At 65.4% G+C, this 16,413-nt stretch overlaps 1 protein-coding gene and 1 long non-coding RNA gene across 6 annotated transcripts in view; one reads left to right on the top strand and one right to left on the bottom strand.

Moving 5' to 3' along the window:
* Positions 1–49: 49 nt before the first annotated feature.
* On the bottom strand, positions 50–1,244 carry LOC114014514 (uncharacterized). Its single transcript, XR_003558037.2, has 2 exons — positions 318–1,244; positions 50–228 (listed from the first exon to the last, which is right to left on the bottom strand). It is a non-coding gene; the product is annotated as an uncharacterized LOC114014514 (long non-coding RNA).
* A 655-nt stretch (positions 1,245–1,899) lies between these two features.
* Positions 1,900–16,413, top strand: part of NFIC (nuclear factor I C) — a 44,281-nt gene continuing 29,767 nt past the window's right edge. For 2 of the 5 annotated variants that reach the window (XM_055708311.1, XM_055708310.1), the window contains exon 1: positions 4,172–4,668. In XM_055708311.1, coding sequence (XP_055564286.1) covers positions 4,639–4,668 — 30 coding nt within the window. In that variant the 5' untranslated portion in view covers positions 4,172–4,638. Of the gene's footprint in view, positions 2,303–4,170; positions 4,669–16,413 lie in introns of those variants that run through there. The other 3 variants (XM_055708309.1, XM_055708312.1, XM_055708308.1) reach the window with 3 other exon arrangements.

The following is a 16,413-nucleotide window of genomic DNA, read 5'->3' as shown; positions in this document are numbered from 1 at the left end:
ACAAAAAAAATAAAGAGGGAGAAAATGATGAAATAAAAACTAGGGGGGATGTCAGCGTAGCTTGCTTTAATTTTTATTTCAAAAATATATAATGCATTATTTAGCATCTTATTTATCACACTGAAATCGTTTGAGCACAAGAGACAGAGATTATGTTGCTGTTTGTTCAAGACTACGAAGCGTGCCTAAAAATACCGACGTACAGCACGCGCTTCGCCCCTTAATAAACTGGGGAAAAAAAAAAATATATCTCATTTTTCTTGCCTTCCTATAGAAAAACATGGTTATTTGAAAGGATTAAAAGATTAAAGGATTACTCGATAACAAGGGTTAAAAATACAGGTCCAGACACAAAAGGGGTCGATGGAAAGGCAGGGAAAGGCTCTCCCGGCTCCTCTCCCGGGCCAAGCCCGGATCCCAGGTCGCTCCTAACTTTCCAAGCGGGATCCGGGGGGGGGGTGGGGGGGGGTGGGGGCAAGGCCCCTGCACCCCCCAGCCCCCACGCCCCGGGGCTGCACCCGCTGCAAAGTGGACTGTGGCTTTAAGAGAGACCTGGGGGGGGGGGCTGGGGGGGGGAGAAAGGGGGTGCTGGAGGGCACACGGGGAGTTTGGGGGGGGGGTGATGGTGCTCAGGGGGCACAAGGGGAATGGGGGGACAGGGATGGGGCACCCTGGAGGGGATGGGTGATGCGCGGCGTGGGGGTGCTGGAGTCTTGGGGGGAGGTGGGGGGTGACAGGGGAATGTGGATGGGGTGTCCGTGGGGCAGGGATGGGGGGTGCCATGGGGCAGGGATGGGGGTGCCGTGGGGCAGGGATGGGGGTGTCTGTAGGGCAGCGATGGGGGAGATCGTGGGGCAGGGATGAGGGTGTCCGTGGAGCAGGGATGGGGGGTGTCCGTGGGGAGGGGGTGCCGTGGGGCAGGGATGGAGGTGACAGAGGATGGGCGGTGGAACGGGTGGGTGTCCGTGGGGAGGGGTTGCCCATGGGGCAGGGATGGGGGTGCCCGGGGATTGGCGGTGGAGCAGGGGGTGTCCATGGGGAGGGGGTGCCCGCGGGCCGGAGCTGGCGGCGGCAGCGGGTGGCGGCGGGGGCCGGGGGATGCCCGGGGGCGGGGGCCGCTCGCCGTGGCTCCCGGTGCAGGGGCGGGCGGCCGGGCCCGGCGCTGCCCGCGGCTCCTCCCCGCTCTGCGGTAGCTCCGCACCGGGGCCGCGCCCCCCCCCTCTCCCCTCCCCTCCTCTCCTCTCCTCTCCTCTCTCCTCTCCCCTCTCCTCTCCTCTCCCTCCCTCCCTCCCCCCCCCACGCGCGCCGGGCAGGGCCGGGGGGGCGGCCCCGCGCCTCCCTCCGCAGCCCCCCGCCCCGGGGGGGGCCGCGCCGCAGCCCCCGCCACCTACCAGCACCGTCCGTGGGCCGCCGCCGCGCTGCCGGGCGAGCGGGGCCGGAGCCTTCCTCCTCCTCCTCCTCCTCCTCCTCCTCCTCCTCCCTCCCCGCCCCCGCACCGGGAGCGTCCCCTCCGCAGCGCCGCCGGTGCCCCGGGCGAGGGGAGGAGGCAGAGGAGGAGGAGGAGGCGGAGGCGGCGCGGCGGGCGGAGGCGGCGGCGATGGGGCCGGGGCGCTGCGGGCTGCGAGGAGGAGCCGTGCCCGGCCGGAGTTGGGCTTCGCTGGGGGGGGCGGGGGGGATGCCAGCCTTGCTTTTCCATAGGCGCAGCCCGGCCCTCCGCCGGCCCGCTCCCCGTTTTTTTTAATTTTTTTTTTTAATTTGGAAAAAAAAAAAAAAAGACCCCCCCCTAATATTTTTTTTTTATTATTCCCCCCCCCCTTCGCTTTCCAAAAATAACCACCGCGCCCCCCACCCCCCCCCTCCTCCAGCCCCCCACCCCCCCCCTCCCAGCGCATGAGGTCGGGCTGGGCGCGGGCACCGCCACCACCCGCCGGCCCCGCCGCCACCTCCCGCAGCCGCCCCGGAACTCGCCGCCGCCGGCCCGGCCCGGCCCCTGCCCCGCGGCGCGGAGCGGCCCAGCCCGCAGCATGGCCCCCCGCCGCTGACCGCCCGCCCCGCGCCCGCCGCCCTCGGGGGGGGGGCTTCATCCTTCTCGTTTTTTTTTTTTTTAATTTTGAAATTTTTTAATTCTTGCGGGGGGGCGACGCTCGTTTGGTTGTTTTGTTTTTTTTTTTTTTAATTTTTATTTTCTCCTCCTTCGGCTCGGTGGAAAACACACGTTTTAGAACAAAATACCAAAAAAGCCCACCCTCTTTGCTTTGCTTTTCGCAGCAACTTGGAAGCCCGTTAATTGCACTTGGCGATGGTAGGTCCCATGACACTTTCATTTTCTCTTCTACTTTCCTCTCCCCCCCCCCAACCCCCCCACCCCCTCCCAACCCCCCGTGTGCGTGTGTTTGCGTGTGCACCCACCAGCAGGACTTGGCTGCTGGGGAGGGGGCGGCGGGGCCGGGGCGCTGCCGGCAGCGGAGTTTAATACGGTGCCCGACGGGGGGGGTGGGGGTGGGGAGGGGAAGGGGGGGGGGTGCCGGGGTGGCGGAGGGAAGTTGCCGCCGTCTCTCCTCCCCCTGCCCACCCCCTCCCCGCGGTTGGGGGGGGGGCGGGGGCGGGAGCCGCCCGGCGGCGAGGTCGTGGCGCGGGGGGAGCTCCGCAGCCCGCCGAGGGCTGGATGGAGCTGAAAATGGCCGCGGAAAAAGGGGCGGAGAGGCTGCCAGCCGCACCGACTTGAACTTGGAAGTGACGCCCGGGAGGGTCGCGCTCAAGTCCGCCCCGGCCGCTTCCCTCCCCGCACCAGGGCGAGGGTGGGCGACCCCCCCCAAAAAAAACCCCAAACCGAAATCACCATCCTCGATGTAAGAATAAAAAAATATTTGTCTCCCCTCCGCCCCGTCCCCGCCGTGCTGGGCTTTGCTTCGCCCCCTGCCAGCCCCCGGGGGGGCAGCGCGACCCCTTCCCACCCCGGGGGTCGCAGGGAGGGGCGGCCCGGGGACCGCGCGCCGCCCGCTGAAGTTTGCGCGCAGCCGGGCTGGTGCCGGCGCATCCCGCGGTGCTGCCTTGGGGGGGGGACGACCCCAAACCCCCGGGCGTAGCCGGGGACCGGCAAAAGTTGCGGGTGAAGATGAGTTGCGGGCGAGGATGAGTTGCGCGAGGGCGCAGCGGGAATGGAGAAGCCTTTTTTCCCCCGTCGGAGGGAGCGAGGCAGAGCCGGGGGGGTCGCTGGGGGGGGGAGGGGGTCGGGGCGGCCGGGCAGCGGTCCTTGCCTGCGCGTCAGGTCACTGCAGGGCGCAATTAAAACAAAATAATAATAAGAAATCCCCCATCCCCATCTATGCGTGTGCGCGGGGGGGGGGGGGGGGGGAATAATCGGGCAGCCCGGGGGGGGCGGCCGCCCGCCCGCCATCCTGTAGGGCTGAAACTCACTTTCACAATTAGGAGCCGGGGATTCCCTTTGTTTTTCTGTCCGTGGCTCTCGCCCTCGCTCGCTCTCTAATTAGGCTTTATTAAAGCCTGCAGAATTGCTCGGTGGCGGTGGCGTTTCTGGAGTGAGAACTTGCGGTTTGGAGTTTGCCGGGCGCAGGGCTCCGCTTTTTTGCTTTCTTTGTGCGCTGGGGGGGGGTGTGTGGGGTGGGGGGGAGCGGGGCTGCCGGGGTACTGCCCCCCCCCTTTCCCTCTCCGGTGGCACGGGGGGAGATGCTGCCGGTCGTTAAATAGGGGGTGTAAGGGGGGGGGGGGGGGAGGGAGCGCGGGGCTGGCCCCCCCCCGGCCCCGGGAGCGAGGTACGGGGGGAATCCCCCCCCCCCCCCCCCGACGCCGCTGCCCAGAAGTTGCACATGAATCTGCAGGGTTTTTTTTGCTCTCCCCGCGCCGTATTGGCTCCGTTTATTAAAAAAAAATAATAATCATAATTAAAAAAAAATCAACCCCCCTAAACTAAGCCCGCGCTGGCTGGCCCGGGCGGGGGCATGGGGGGGCTTGCCCCCCCCCCCTCCCCTCGCCCCTGCCCCGCAGCGCTGGGCCCTGCGAGCCAAAGGGGGTTCCTACATCTTTAAATGGGATGTAATATTTTGGGATGGGCTTTTTTCATAACGTCACTTCATTCCTCGCTCCTTTTTTTTTTTTTTTTCTTTCTCTCTCTCTCTTTTTTTTTTTTTTTTTTTTTCATTTTCTCATTCTTTCTTTCCTCCCTCTCTCCGCTGCCCGTGTCTCGGATGGAGCCGCTTCCCCTCTAACTTCCCCGCTGCCCCTGCCTGCAGGCTGGGCGCGGACCCCCCCCGACCCCTACCCCCCCCGGGCGAAGATGAGCCTTTTCCCTCTTTAAAACGCCCCCCCCCCCACCAAACAACAACAACAACAAAAAAAGCGCTTTATTTTCCAAGGGGGGGGGAAGATTTTTGCTTTTTAATTTTTTTTTTCTTTTTTTTTGGGGGGTGGAAGTTGGACCCTTTTTATTTCCTCCTCGGCCCCCCCTCCCGCGGGGCCGCCCCCCCCTGCCCGGCTGCCCCCCCCCTGGCCCCGCAGAGCCGCTCCGGAGGAGAGAGAGAGAAAAAACGCCCGGACTGCTCCAGCCTCCGAAATGACTCAGTAACTTTTACGCCTCGAGTCTCAGCCCTGCAATTAGCCACTTTCCCAGCACGGCTCGGGATGTATTCGTCTCCTCTCTGCCTGACCCAGGTAACCGAGCCCCCCCCTCCGCGTCCCCCCCCAATTTCCCCCCCCCCCCTCCGCCGCAACAGACTTTACAGTTGGAATGAAAAAAAACCAACACAAAAAACCCAACAAAAATGAAAAAAACACCCCCCCCACCCCACCCCCCTTGATAAAAATAATCATAACAGGGAAAAGGGCGGGTTGGGGCTGCTTGGAGGAGCCGCGTTTCCCTCTTGCTTACCCCCCCCCCCCCTCCCTGCGCCTTTTTTAGGGTTTTTTTGGGTGTTTCTCGTGCTTTTGGGGGATTTTCTGCCCTTCGCTTTCACTTGGGGCACGGGGGAAGGAGAGGGTTGCGTTGTGGTTTGGGTTTTATTTTTTTTTTCTGGTTGCGCCTGGAGATGGGTGGTGCGGGGAAGCCGGCGGCTTCGGGGCTGCAGGGGGGTGCAATGGGGTGCAGGGGGTCCCCGGTTGGGTTTGGGGAGGCTGGGGGGGGGCTTGGCGCTGCGGGTTCGGCCTCAGCTGCGTCGCCTCTTGTGTAGCGTGAAACTTCCCCCCCCCCCCAGTCCGGCTGCACATGGTGGGGTGCAAGGAGGTGTGTGTGGGGGGCACTGGCTTTTTCTTCAAAATCCTCCAAGTTTAGGACAATTTGAAACCAGCTGCACCATGCCACGCTGGCGGGCGAGCAGGCAGTGGGGGTCGTGCATGGCAGGGTGTGGGGGGCACCCCCCCCCCAGGGTCTGGGGTGAGGGGCGATGCTGGTCCCCGTCTGTGCGTAGGGGTGTCGAGGGGCAGCCCCGAGCCGTGTGCGTGGGCCGCTGGTGTCACTCCAGGCCACGCCGACGTGGCCCGGTGGCGCGCGGTGGGGTGGCCGTGCCAGGGCCTGTGGCACGGGCAAGGGGGGCGTCCCTGAAGTCTCCCTGCAACAGCCGGTATGGCTGCAGGGGGGGAACACTTCGGGGGGACCCCCCCCACCTTTGCCTGCACCGCAACCACTGCGGCTCTGCCTTTGCTCTGTCCTTATTGATCGCTGATATTTATTTAATTATTGAGCAGGCAGCTTCCCCCCCCGGCTCGTAACCTCTTCCCTCCTGGCAGCTGGTGCCTGCTCCAAACCCGGCCTTGTGCCGCACCCCGCGGGGGCTCAGCTCTGGGGGGGCAGGGGGGCTGCTGCCGGACCCCTGTGTCTGCGTCGGGGGGTCCTCCTGCCAGACCCCATCCCCTGGGCCGGAGCGGTGGGCAGGATCCGGCCCCACCTCAGACAGAGCCTTGGACCCAGCTGCCCCGTAGGCGTTCGGGGGGGTCCCCTCGGCAGCGTGGTGGCACCTGTGTTGTGCCGGAGGTGGCGTGGGGTCCGGCCTCGCTGGGTGCAGTGCAGCGGGTGAGGCTGGCGGCGGCATAGGCACGGGTACTGGCACGGGTGGGCAGCACTGGGGCTGCCCGAATGACCCTGGGGATGGTGCTCCCCGTGGTGTGGTTGACTTGGCAGGGGTCACACCTCAGTCTGTCTTTTTTTGGGTTTATTTTCTTATTCTTTTTTCTTCTCAATTTTCTTTTTCTTTTCTTTTTCTTTCCTCTTACCGTTCTTTTTTCTTTTTTCTTTTATCATTCTTCTTTTTCTTTTATCTTTTTATCTTTTTCTTCTATGTTTTTATCTTTCTTTTCTATTCTTTCCTGTTCTTTTCTTTCCTTTTCATTATTATTCTTTCCTATTCTTTTCTTTATTATGCTTTCCTATTCTTTTTCTTTTCTTTCCTATTCTTTTCCTATTCCCGCCTATTCTTTTCCTTTCTTTTCTGCCCCTCTCCCGCCCCAACTCTAATCGTCCCAGGGGTCCCACCGCCTCCCCACCATCCCACTTGGCAGAGCCTGTTGTTGCCCACTACCAGCACTGGTGGGATGGGGGGAGTGGTGTGTTTGCTGCCCAGGCTGGGGGCTGGCAGGAGCCCCTCTGCCCGCAGCCCCGTGCTCTTCCCAGCGCTTCGCCCAGCCGACGGGGGGGAGTTGGTTTTTCCTCCACGGATCCCAGCCTCCGCCCCGCCGCCTTCGCGCGGGGAAGGCTCCGGTTTCTCCCCCCGCTCCCGCCCCCTGCCTTGCCCTGGCGTAGCCTCAGCTCCAATCCAGCCCAGCTCGGATGGGATCAGACGTCGTCTGCACCTACCGGATCCGACCCCCCCAGTGCTCCCCCCGCCGCCAGCCGAGCCGTTCCCATCCCACCCGCGCAGCAGGGAGGCTCGCCCGGGCTCGGGAGCCGTGGATGGTGATGTGGATACATTGGAACGTGCGCGGGAGCCGCCCTTGCCTCTGCCTTTGCGCATCTCCCCGCCGCTACCACCACCGCCAGCCCTCGAGCCCGGCACGGCCACTCCGACCCCGGCTACCGCGCGGGCAGCCGCCCTTCCCGGCCGGAGCTGGGCCCAGCCGGGGCTTGGCAGCCCCGCGGCACCAAAATAGCCCTGGCAAAGACATCGTCCATGACATATTCCCTGCCAGGCCCTCAGCCGAGTCACCCGTCGGGCGAGGAGGGTGACTTTGTGCCCTCCTCAGCTCTCTGTCCCTGCTCGGGGACTTCCTCCTGCTCCCCCTGCTCACCTCTGTCCCCCCTTCAGGGACCGGCTGGGAAGTCATGAGGGAGCTGCCTGGATTAGCAGGGAAGCGGCACCGGCACCGCCGCCACGCATGAGGCCTCACCCTGCCCACGGGGAAGCCGGGGAGGGCTCCGGCTGCTGGCGCTTCAAAATAACCCCGGCCCCGAGCACCCACCGCCGGCCCCGAGCACCCACCGCCGGCACCGAGCACCCACCGCCAGCCCCACACGTGTGTCCCTGGGGAGCTGCCGCCGGGGAGCCGACAGGGTTTGCAGAGCCGTAACAGTTATCCCGTCTTCTGGATCTGCTACGAAGCTGGGGGGGCAGATTTGGGATGCTCCCAGGGGGAGACGTGCAAATTTTATGACCGGTGGTGATGCTCCTGCAAACCTCTGGCTCATCTCTGGCATCTGGTGGTTGCCCCCCCACCCCCCCGCACCCCGTAGGCTGGGAGCAGAGGGAGATGGAAGCTGGCTTCGGAGGCAGCCGGAGCGGTGGGAGCCAGGTGTCCTGTTGGGGTCCAGCTGGAGACCCTCTCCCCTCTCCCAGCCCCCATGGGTCTGCTGGGGCCTGAAATAGGGGAGAGGGTCTCTGCGCAGACCCCGGTGGGACGCCTGGCTCCCACTGCTTTGCTCAGGTGCATCCTTGGAGAGTGGCTCGGTGCAGAGGTGATGCACTGACCGGGAACCGGTGGCCAGGCGTGACCCCTGCCCATGCTGTAGCCGACGGCACCCGATCCTGGGGCACCGGGGAGCAGCCCAGCCAGGCTGGCCCGGCACAAACCTCTGTCCTGGCAAACGCTGCCAGCACACGAGGAAACAGGCACGCCGCGGTGCCTGGGGGACGAATCCGGGTTGCAGGAGGCATTGTGGCCGTGTGGCCCGGTCGCAGCTGTGTCTCCCGGGTGCTGAGAGGGATCTCGCCTCTCCCGGCCACCACTGGCTCGGGCACGTGGCCGTCCAGGGAGCTGACTGCCGGGCACATCTCACCGGGATGGCCTTTGGCAAACCTCCTTCCTGAAAGTACCACAGCTCTTTGGCGAGAGAAGGGAGCACCGGTGTGCACCCCCTCCACCAGTAGCTCCGGCAAACTGGTTTCCAGCTGGGAGCTCAGATCGGCTGCCAAAGGATGGGAACAGCAAGCCGGGCACGGCGGGGGGAGAGAGGGAAGGTTGCAACACACTTTCAATTCTCCCATCTGCTGAGTATTGTTTGGGAAAAACAATGAGGCCGTTCTTTAAATGCAACCTTCGGGAGATCCTTGCTTTCCCCGGGAGGCGCCCGCCGTGCCGTGCCCGCCTGCCCCGGCCGGCCCCACTGCCGAGGATCCTGCTGCTTCTGCCGATCTGATCTCAAACCCTTGCCCGGGAAAAACAGATCCTGCTCTAAGCGTGGTTTCCGAAGCCAGGCCGGAGGGCTGGCGTGGGGTGTGGGCAGGATAAGACCCGCCGCTGGGTGAGAGCTGGGCGGCCGGGTGGCCGGCGCTCGCGCTGCACCACTCTCCACCGCATCACCTTGAACTTCGCCGAGGCCTCGCACAATAAATCAGCCGCCCTCCTCCAGTGCGCTGAGGCGCCCGCCAATAATTCACCTTCGCGGGCAGCTCTGCCCCTGCCTGCGCTTCCCTCGCTGCCCGCGCTTCCCTCCCTGCCTGTGTTTCTCTCCGTGCTGGGGCAGGGAGCGAAGCCGCCGCGTGCCCAGCGCTGCAAGCATGCACGTGCTTTTGCAGCTCACTGAACAAAGCCCAGCCGCCAGGGCCCTGGCTATCCTGAAGCGAGCAGGGAATAGCTCCCGTCGGTGCTTTTGTATCCCTCGGAGCCCAGGTGGGCTGGGGATGGATGCTGGGAGCTGGAGCCCGAGCCTGCTTTGACCCGTCGCAGGGGTGGCTGCAGCGTGGCCAGCGTGGCGTGGCGTGGATGGGCCGGTGTCAGCGCAGCGGGCAGGGAGCTGTGCCAAGGGCCAGCTGAGCTGGCCACGCTCCCCTCAGCCCCAAAGGCAGCTCCCCCAGGGGTCCTGGGCAGCCCCAGCACCCAGAGCGTGAGCCCCCGGGGGAAAACTGCCATCGTGGTGGCACAAGGTTGGTCCCAGCCCAGCGCTGTTCGTGGCGGCGAGTGCCTGGAGGTGGGTTTGGCACCCAGAGGGAAAGCAGGGAGCAGTCTCCCCTGCCTTTGGGGGTGATGGAGGCAGGTCCCTGCGAGGCAGGGCTTTCTGGGCTGGCCAGCGATGGCCCTGGGGACAGGGACAGCTTGCCCTCCCTGCTTGCCAGCTTTCCTTGCCCGGTGCTGCCTGCATCAGCCTTCCCTGTGCCTGGCCCCTGGCAGCCCGAGGGGTGCCCAGCGTCCCCCCACCATCACTCCCAGCGTGGTTGCACCTGCCCTAGGGATGGCCGGGGGGGGAGGGAGGGGGATGGTGGGGATTGTCCCCGGGGTCCCTTGCTGGAGGGGAGGCAGGGGGGCTGGAGGGGGAGGTAGAATCTCTCCCTGCCAGGCTGGCTCGCTGCCTGCCGCCCCCGGCCGTGCTGTGGCTCTTCCTGCGTGAGGATGGCGGTGCCGGCACTGAGCACCACTGAGGGGGCTGAGTGCTCGCAGGAGGGGGCCGGGCGGGCTTCTGTCCCCCCTCAGCCCCTGCACATGAGCTGGGGGGTGCAAGCAGGGCCTCAGGGTGGCAGGGGCACGATCTGCTCCTCGGGGACCCATGGAGCCGGGATTGCTCTCGTGGCACCTCCAGGGTGGCAAAGGTGATGGGGAGCGGTCGGGGTGTCAATGGGTGCTCAGCCTTGCTGGGTCGGGCCGGCACCATGTGGCATCACCAGTGACATCCCCACGGTGTGGCTGGGGGCTGCTGGTGGGGCTGAGCCTGAGAGGGGCACAGCCTCACAGGGGACCAGAGGCACCCCAGTGCCAAACCCTCGTGGGTTTTGGGTACCAAAGTGCCTTTGGAGGTTTACCAGATCAGCACAGGCGAGAGCCTGAGCTCAGCCTCCCTCCCTGCCCCGGCCAGCTGGGCACCCCGAGACTGTGTCACCCTTGGGGAGGGGACACGGACCCCTGGGACGTGCCCGCTGCAGGGTGGGGATGCACGGGGGCCCTGCAGGCACCCCGGGGGCCCAGTTCGCACCCAGGCAGGCGGCTGGGCTCACCATCCGTCACGTCGGCCCTGGGCAGGCATCCCCCGTGGCCGCGCCGCGCTGTGCCAGCTTGGCCAGGACCCAACGCCCTGTGCTGGCCGCCAAAGCCCGGCGCTTCCCAAGTCCTGGAGAGGAGCTGGGAAAGGATCCCGCGGCCCAGGTGCGGCAGCGCTCACGCGCCGGGGGACCCGCGGGCCAGCCTCTGCCAAGGATTGATTTCTCGGTTAACTCGCCGCTGCTTTAAAAGCGCATTAATCCTCCCTTCCCCGGCCAGCAGCCAGCTCTAATCAGCATTTTGGGCAAAATCCCCAGGTCTGGGCTTCAGGCTGCCCGCCGTGGGCATCGCCCTCCCAGCCACCGCTGCTGCTTCGGGAGACACCGTGGCACCCTTCGGCAGCACTGCCTGGTGCGGGAATGCCAGGATCTGGCCCTCCTGCTGACCTCTCTTCCTGGGGAGAGTGTTCGAGCCTGTGGCCAGGTGGACTTTTTAAAAACCTGGGGTCTTTATCTTGTTTTTTAAGAAGGCTTTTGCTCTCCTTGCAAAGGGCCCCTGCATTCCCTTCGCGGGGAAACGGTATTTGACCGGCTGTTGTCCAAAAAAAACCCCCAACATGTTTCTGATCACGAAAACCCAAGAAATATTTTTGCTTTCAAAGGAAAAAAAAAAAAAAAATGTTGATTTTCCACCCAGACATTTCCCCTTTCCCCGAACCAGCCCCAAAACGAGAGGCGCCGCTGCTTTCTCCTCACCCCAGGACGCCATCCTGGGGGGGCACGGTCCCACCAGGGCCATGGCGGATGCCCCCCAGGACTCATCCAGGCACTGGTGGCAAGGGTGGTGGCAGTGCCAAGCGTGTGCCTCGCTCTCTGCTCAGGCCTCCCCCTTTGCCAGCTGCTCCCAACCTGCGGCAGGCACGGCGGGAAGGATGGAGACACCGGTGACCTGCCAGCTCTTCCCGGGGGAGCCACCCATCACGCCGTTTGCGGCAGAGCTCCCTGCCGCCTGCCCGCCTCGCCCCGGTACAACGGGCGACGGGGCTGCTTCGTCCCACAGTTGCTTGGCAGGAGCTGCCGTGTGCCAGATCCCGGCACCCCCCGCCTGCCGTGCCCTGGCTTTTGCCTGCAGATTCGGGAAAGCGAGACGGCGCGGGCTGTAATGTGACCCCCGCCATGCTGCGCCGCAAAATCTCCTTTAGTAACCTGTGCGCCAGGACAGGCGAGCGGTGCGGCGTGAATACCAATGAAGCGGCGCTGGCGAAAAGTGCAGAGTAAAGGGTTTTTGCTGGAAATGGCATTGCATGAGAAAGAGGGAGTGCAAGCGAGCGCGCACCCGGAGCCTGCGCCTGCCCGCCAGCCGACGCCGCACACGCGTGTGCGCACACGTGTGGCTCGGGAGGTTGGGGGGCTGCGCATGACAGTGCAGTGGGGTGCCAGGGTTGTGCCGCCCGCCAGGTCGGTGGGGTGGTGGGAGGGTAAAGCGGAGGGGGCTGCCAAGCAGCGGTTTGAGGGGGCCAGTGGGCAGAGCTGGGGGTGCTGCCGCAGGCAGCGTGGCTGCAGGGCCGAGGCGCTTCCCGCGGCGCAGCATGGCTCTGGCCGCCGTCTGGCTGCAGGGAACCGCTCCTCGCCGCCGAAGCCCGCCGCTGATCAAAGGCACGGGTGGGGAGGGCACGGGCCTGTGCGAGCAGCGCCCCTGGCCGCGCGCCACCCCACCTTCCCGCTCCGCTCCCCCGGGAGTTTGTTAAACAAATTTCTCTAATTGCACAAGCTGTGGAGTTTGTTGGAGAAAAAAGCCAGGGAAATTCCCCTCCTCTGGGCCACCCCTTCCCCACTTCCCCCAGGGCAGCCAGTGGAGAGCAAGCGGGTCCCATCCCCCCCTGCACCCACCCGGGAGGCTGCGACCCTACCGCCTGCGGGGCGCAGCTGCGGGGTGTCCTCAGGTCACCCCTGCCCCGTGCCCCGCTCGACCTCCTCTGAGCCAGGTCACCCACGTCTCCTCTGGTCCAGCCCCCAGGGTTGGACCCTGTCACCTAAGGTGGTGACACCCAGCAGCACCCTTGCCGGCTGGCGTTCCCCATCGCTTGGCTGAGCCCCCCCCTGGAAATGGCCTTTGCGAGCCGCCCGTGGGCAGTTCCTGACACCAAATCCCGTCGGATTAGCGAACATATGGGATAAAAGCCTCGGCTTGGCGGCGGCTCTTTACCGGGTGGGGGCTGTGGCGGTGGCCCTGCCAAGAAGGGAGGATGCGCGGCCAGGCGCCTGCCCCGGCTCCCGCTGAGGTCATGGCTATAGATAGCCCGGGAGGGTGCAGGGCCGAGGGCAGGATCTGTGCGTGCCCTCGCCAGCTCCACCGCCAGCCCCATGGGCACCCTCTGCCTGGGGGCCAGGTGCTGCCGGGGCTCCGGGGGGTGCTGGTGCTGGAGGAAGGGGTGGCTGGGTCAGCCACCAGCCATTGCCAGGTGACAAGCTGGTGCTGCGGGGTGTGACCCTGCACCTGCAGGGATGCGCTGCCACCAGTATGCTGAGCCCCACTGAGCATCACCCGGCACTGCCATCCCCTCTCCATTCCCAGCACTGAGCGGGGTCCTGCAGCGTGGGGCTCCGTGGCCAGCATAGCGACCAGGGGCGGCTTTTGCTGTTGTTCCCTACCAGGTTTGCTTAGGTGCTCTTGAGAGAAAGCTGGGCTGGGGCATCCCCGCCGCCGGGGTGCACCCATGGGTGCAAAGCTGCTGGGTTGGGGAGCACAGGGCCAGGGTTTGCCCCTTCCAACCGCCCGGTCTGGGTGCAGCTCAGCTCCCCACAAAGGCAGGCGTGCGCCTGGGGTGCCCCCGCCAGCCCCACGGGGCCCTGGAGCGCCGGGGTGGCTGGGGAAGGCGTTGTTGATGAGGGCACTAAAAATAGAGTGGGACTGGGATCTTAATGGGACTTTGTGGGAAACCTGGAAACATTTTCTCATCCCCGTAAATGAGTCCAGATGCATTAGCGATGACTGCATCGCATCCTGAGGTACCGCCGGAGGGAACCAGGACACGCTCACCAGCCTCCTCGCCTTGTGGTGCTGCAGTGGTTTGAGAGGGGAGCTGCCGGGGCAGAGCCGGGGCCTTGCTGTGTCCCATGTGGGGCTGGGGACAGGACAGCTACCGCTGGGGTGAGGACCCTGCCTGCTCAGCCCATCCCCGGGGTTTCTGTGCCCGGCACCCATGGGTGCACACGTGGGCACTTGCAGCTCTACGTGCGGCGGGGAGCGTGCGAGCCTGCACGGGCTGGTATCGGCACTACGGCCCCCAAGCCTTGGGGCTTTCAAAAGCCCCCCAAGGCCTGGGGAAGGTTGGGGGGGGGCAGTGCTGCTGAGGTGATGTAGGAGGACCCCCAGTCCCAGGGCTGCACCCTGGTGCACCCTGTGTTGGCGTCGAGCTGGTGGGATGCAGCTGGACGGGGGGTTTCCTCGTGCTCCGCCATGGGGCCGGTGGCTGGGGTATTGGCTCCCAGAGCACCCAGCCCTGCTCAGGGACCTTGGACTCTCCCGGGGGATGGCTCGGGGCCAGCCCGGGCAAGTAGCCCAGGGCAGGTGGCTGGTGGACTCCACGTCACGAGGCAGGTTGGCACGGCCGTCTCCATGGTATGGCAGTGTCACTTAGCGGTTACAGCAGCAGCCTGGGCAGCGAGGGCAGTCCTGCCCCGTGCCTCAGTTTACCTCCAGGTGGGGAACAGCAGCCGGCAGGGGAGAGGGGTGCTTACCCCGTGCCCCAACCCCGGGTGCTAACTTGCCACACAGGGGACAGGGGGACCGGCCACAGCCACCAGCCTCTGTGCTGGGCACCGCCGGAGCCCAGCATCCTGAACAGAGTCCCTTTGTATGGGCCAGCCCCCACTCCTGCCGCTTGGGAGACATCCAAAACCCTCCCGAAATAGGACCCGGGCAGGCTCAGCCTTTGAATCTCCCCAGGAAGGCTCTGCTGGGCTGCCGAGAGTGGATGAACAACCCCCGTTAAAGCAATCCTGTCCTTCAGCACCCAGGGTGCAGGATCCGGCCACGCTCGGTGCAGCGCTGGCCCTGTGGGGATGCCCTCGTCTCCCTTTGCTCTCCACGAGGGCCTGTCACCGCTCCGTGCCTCAGTTTCCTCATCCCTAGGTGGGGAGGGTCCTGTCGGGGTGCCCCCAACCCCAGGGAGCCCGTGAGATTCTGGAGGGGGGGCTGAACTGCTGGCACTTCTGTGGCACGGCAAAGGTGATGGGACTGCGGGGGGGCCATGAACTCTTCACCACCAGGGCCCCGGGGGTGGCTGATCCTCCCACAAGGTCGTCGGCAAAAGGCCGGGGCTATTTTTAGCCGGTGACTTGCTCCAACCCGCCAGGGTTGCAGTGGGGTGAGCACCGTGAGCTCGTGGCGGCGCTCCCCATCCCGGAGTGCCGAGACACCCCCCGGTGCCCCCCCGCCCCGAGCCGTCCCTCCCTGCTGGCAGGCACCCGCAGGAGGGAACTGGGGACTCCTTGCTGCACCCCCACACCTTTCGTGGTGCGTGATGGCGGGGGGGAATTAATCCCCCTTGGAAAGGCCAGGACAGAGCAGGCAGGGCTAAAAATATGTTGGGAGGGAAATAAAACCTCCTGCGTCAGGGGCTAAAGCCGTGCTCAGCGCCCTGGGCTTGGCCCGGGGAGGGCTGGGGGGCCCTGCCTGCTCCTGGCTTCCACGGTGCTGGAGGGGGGATGCTGAGCCTGCTGCTTGTCCTCCCAGGGTGACCATGGTGCTGCCGGCCCTGGGGCATCTCCTGCCTCAGTTTGCCTCTGCATTCCGGGGCGTGCGAGCGGCCGCCATCCCAGCGTCACATCCCAGCAGTTCCCAGGCTGGGACCCCAGGGTCTGCGGTGGGCAAAGCGCTGGGTCTTGGGCACCGCTCCAGCCCTGCCACCCCCGGAGCCGCCGTCCCCACCATGTGCCGGGAGCGGGGCTGGGGGGAGCGGGCCACCCCCGGGGCCCCGCGCTGACGCAGGGCCGGGCGGAGGAGCTGGCAGCGCTGGGGCCTGTTGGCAAAGTTGTTTTTTTTCCCAGTTCCATAAAACATTTCCCTTCCTTGGAGCCCCAGGGGGGTTTCGGCTGGGAAGCCACGTGGCCCTGGCGCTGCTGGTCACAGGATGCTTCCCGGGGTGGGGGGACATCTCCCTGGCCGTGGGCTGGGTCCCCTCCGCACTCCTCCTGTGCTGCTTGCAGACCCCAGCAGCCACCGTCACAACCTGCCTCTCCTGCGGGCTGGCCTGGAGGATGCTGTGCCTCAGTTTCCCCATCTTTGGAAAGGCAGCACCACACCCTGGGGGCAGGTGGGGTCACCCTGGGGAAGCACCTGAGCCATCAGCTCCTGCACCCTGAGGGGGACAGGCAGAGACGGCACCTGGGGGACCTGAGGCACCTGGGGAAACTGAGGCACCTGGGGGAACTGAGGCACCTGGGGGATCCCAGTGAGGCTCTGGGAGGCAGTGAGTGGCCCCAGGTGCTCCTGCCACCAGGTCTTTCTCCCCAGCACCCTCCTGGCTCCTCCACCTGCTGGTGCTGGCTGTGCTGGGTACCATCCCCGGGGCATCCTTACCCTTTCCCCGCACCCTGGCCATGCTGCTCCCAGTTTGGGGTTTATTTAGCAAAGCCAGGGACCAGCAACGCCAGTTGTTGCTGGAGGTGAAGGTGTGTGCAGGCAGACCAGAGGTTCGGTGGTGAGTGTACGGTGCTGCCAGAGAAGCCCCCCCGCCCCGCTCCCAGCTTCAGCCCACTTTGTGCACCCCCGGCGGTGCTGCTTCCCCGGGGAGGGCTGTGCCGGTTGGCGTGGGCCCAGGCAGCACTGGCACCTGAGCCCCGGGCTGCAAAGAGAGCTGCTTTTCTTCCTGCTGTTTTCCAAAGCAACTGGCAGGTTTGTTGCCTGCCACGGCCTCCCGTGACCCGCGGCAGCGGCCTCGGCGCACTCCCCGCGCCCCCGCTCGCAGCCGCACCACCTGCGAGGGCGAGCACCGGCATCGCCTCCGCCCCGGCACGTAGGCGCGGGCAGGCGGGCACCGGCCCGGCAGGGGCTGCTTGT

The sequence above is a fragment of the Falco cherrug genome, chromosome 4 (assembly GCF_023634085.1).
Source record: "Falco cherrug isolate bFalChe1 chromosome 4, bFalChe1.pri, whole genome shotgun sequence".
In the NCBI taxonomy this organism is placed as follows: Eukaryota; Metazoa; Chordata; class Aves; order Falconiformes; family Falconidae; genus Falco; species Falco cherrug.
The sequence above is the reverse complement of the archived record's forward strand: the minus strand, read 5'-3'. Positions and strand labels throughout refer to the sequence as shown.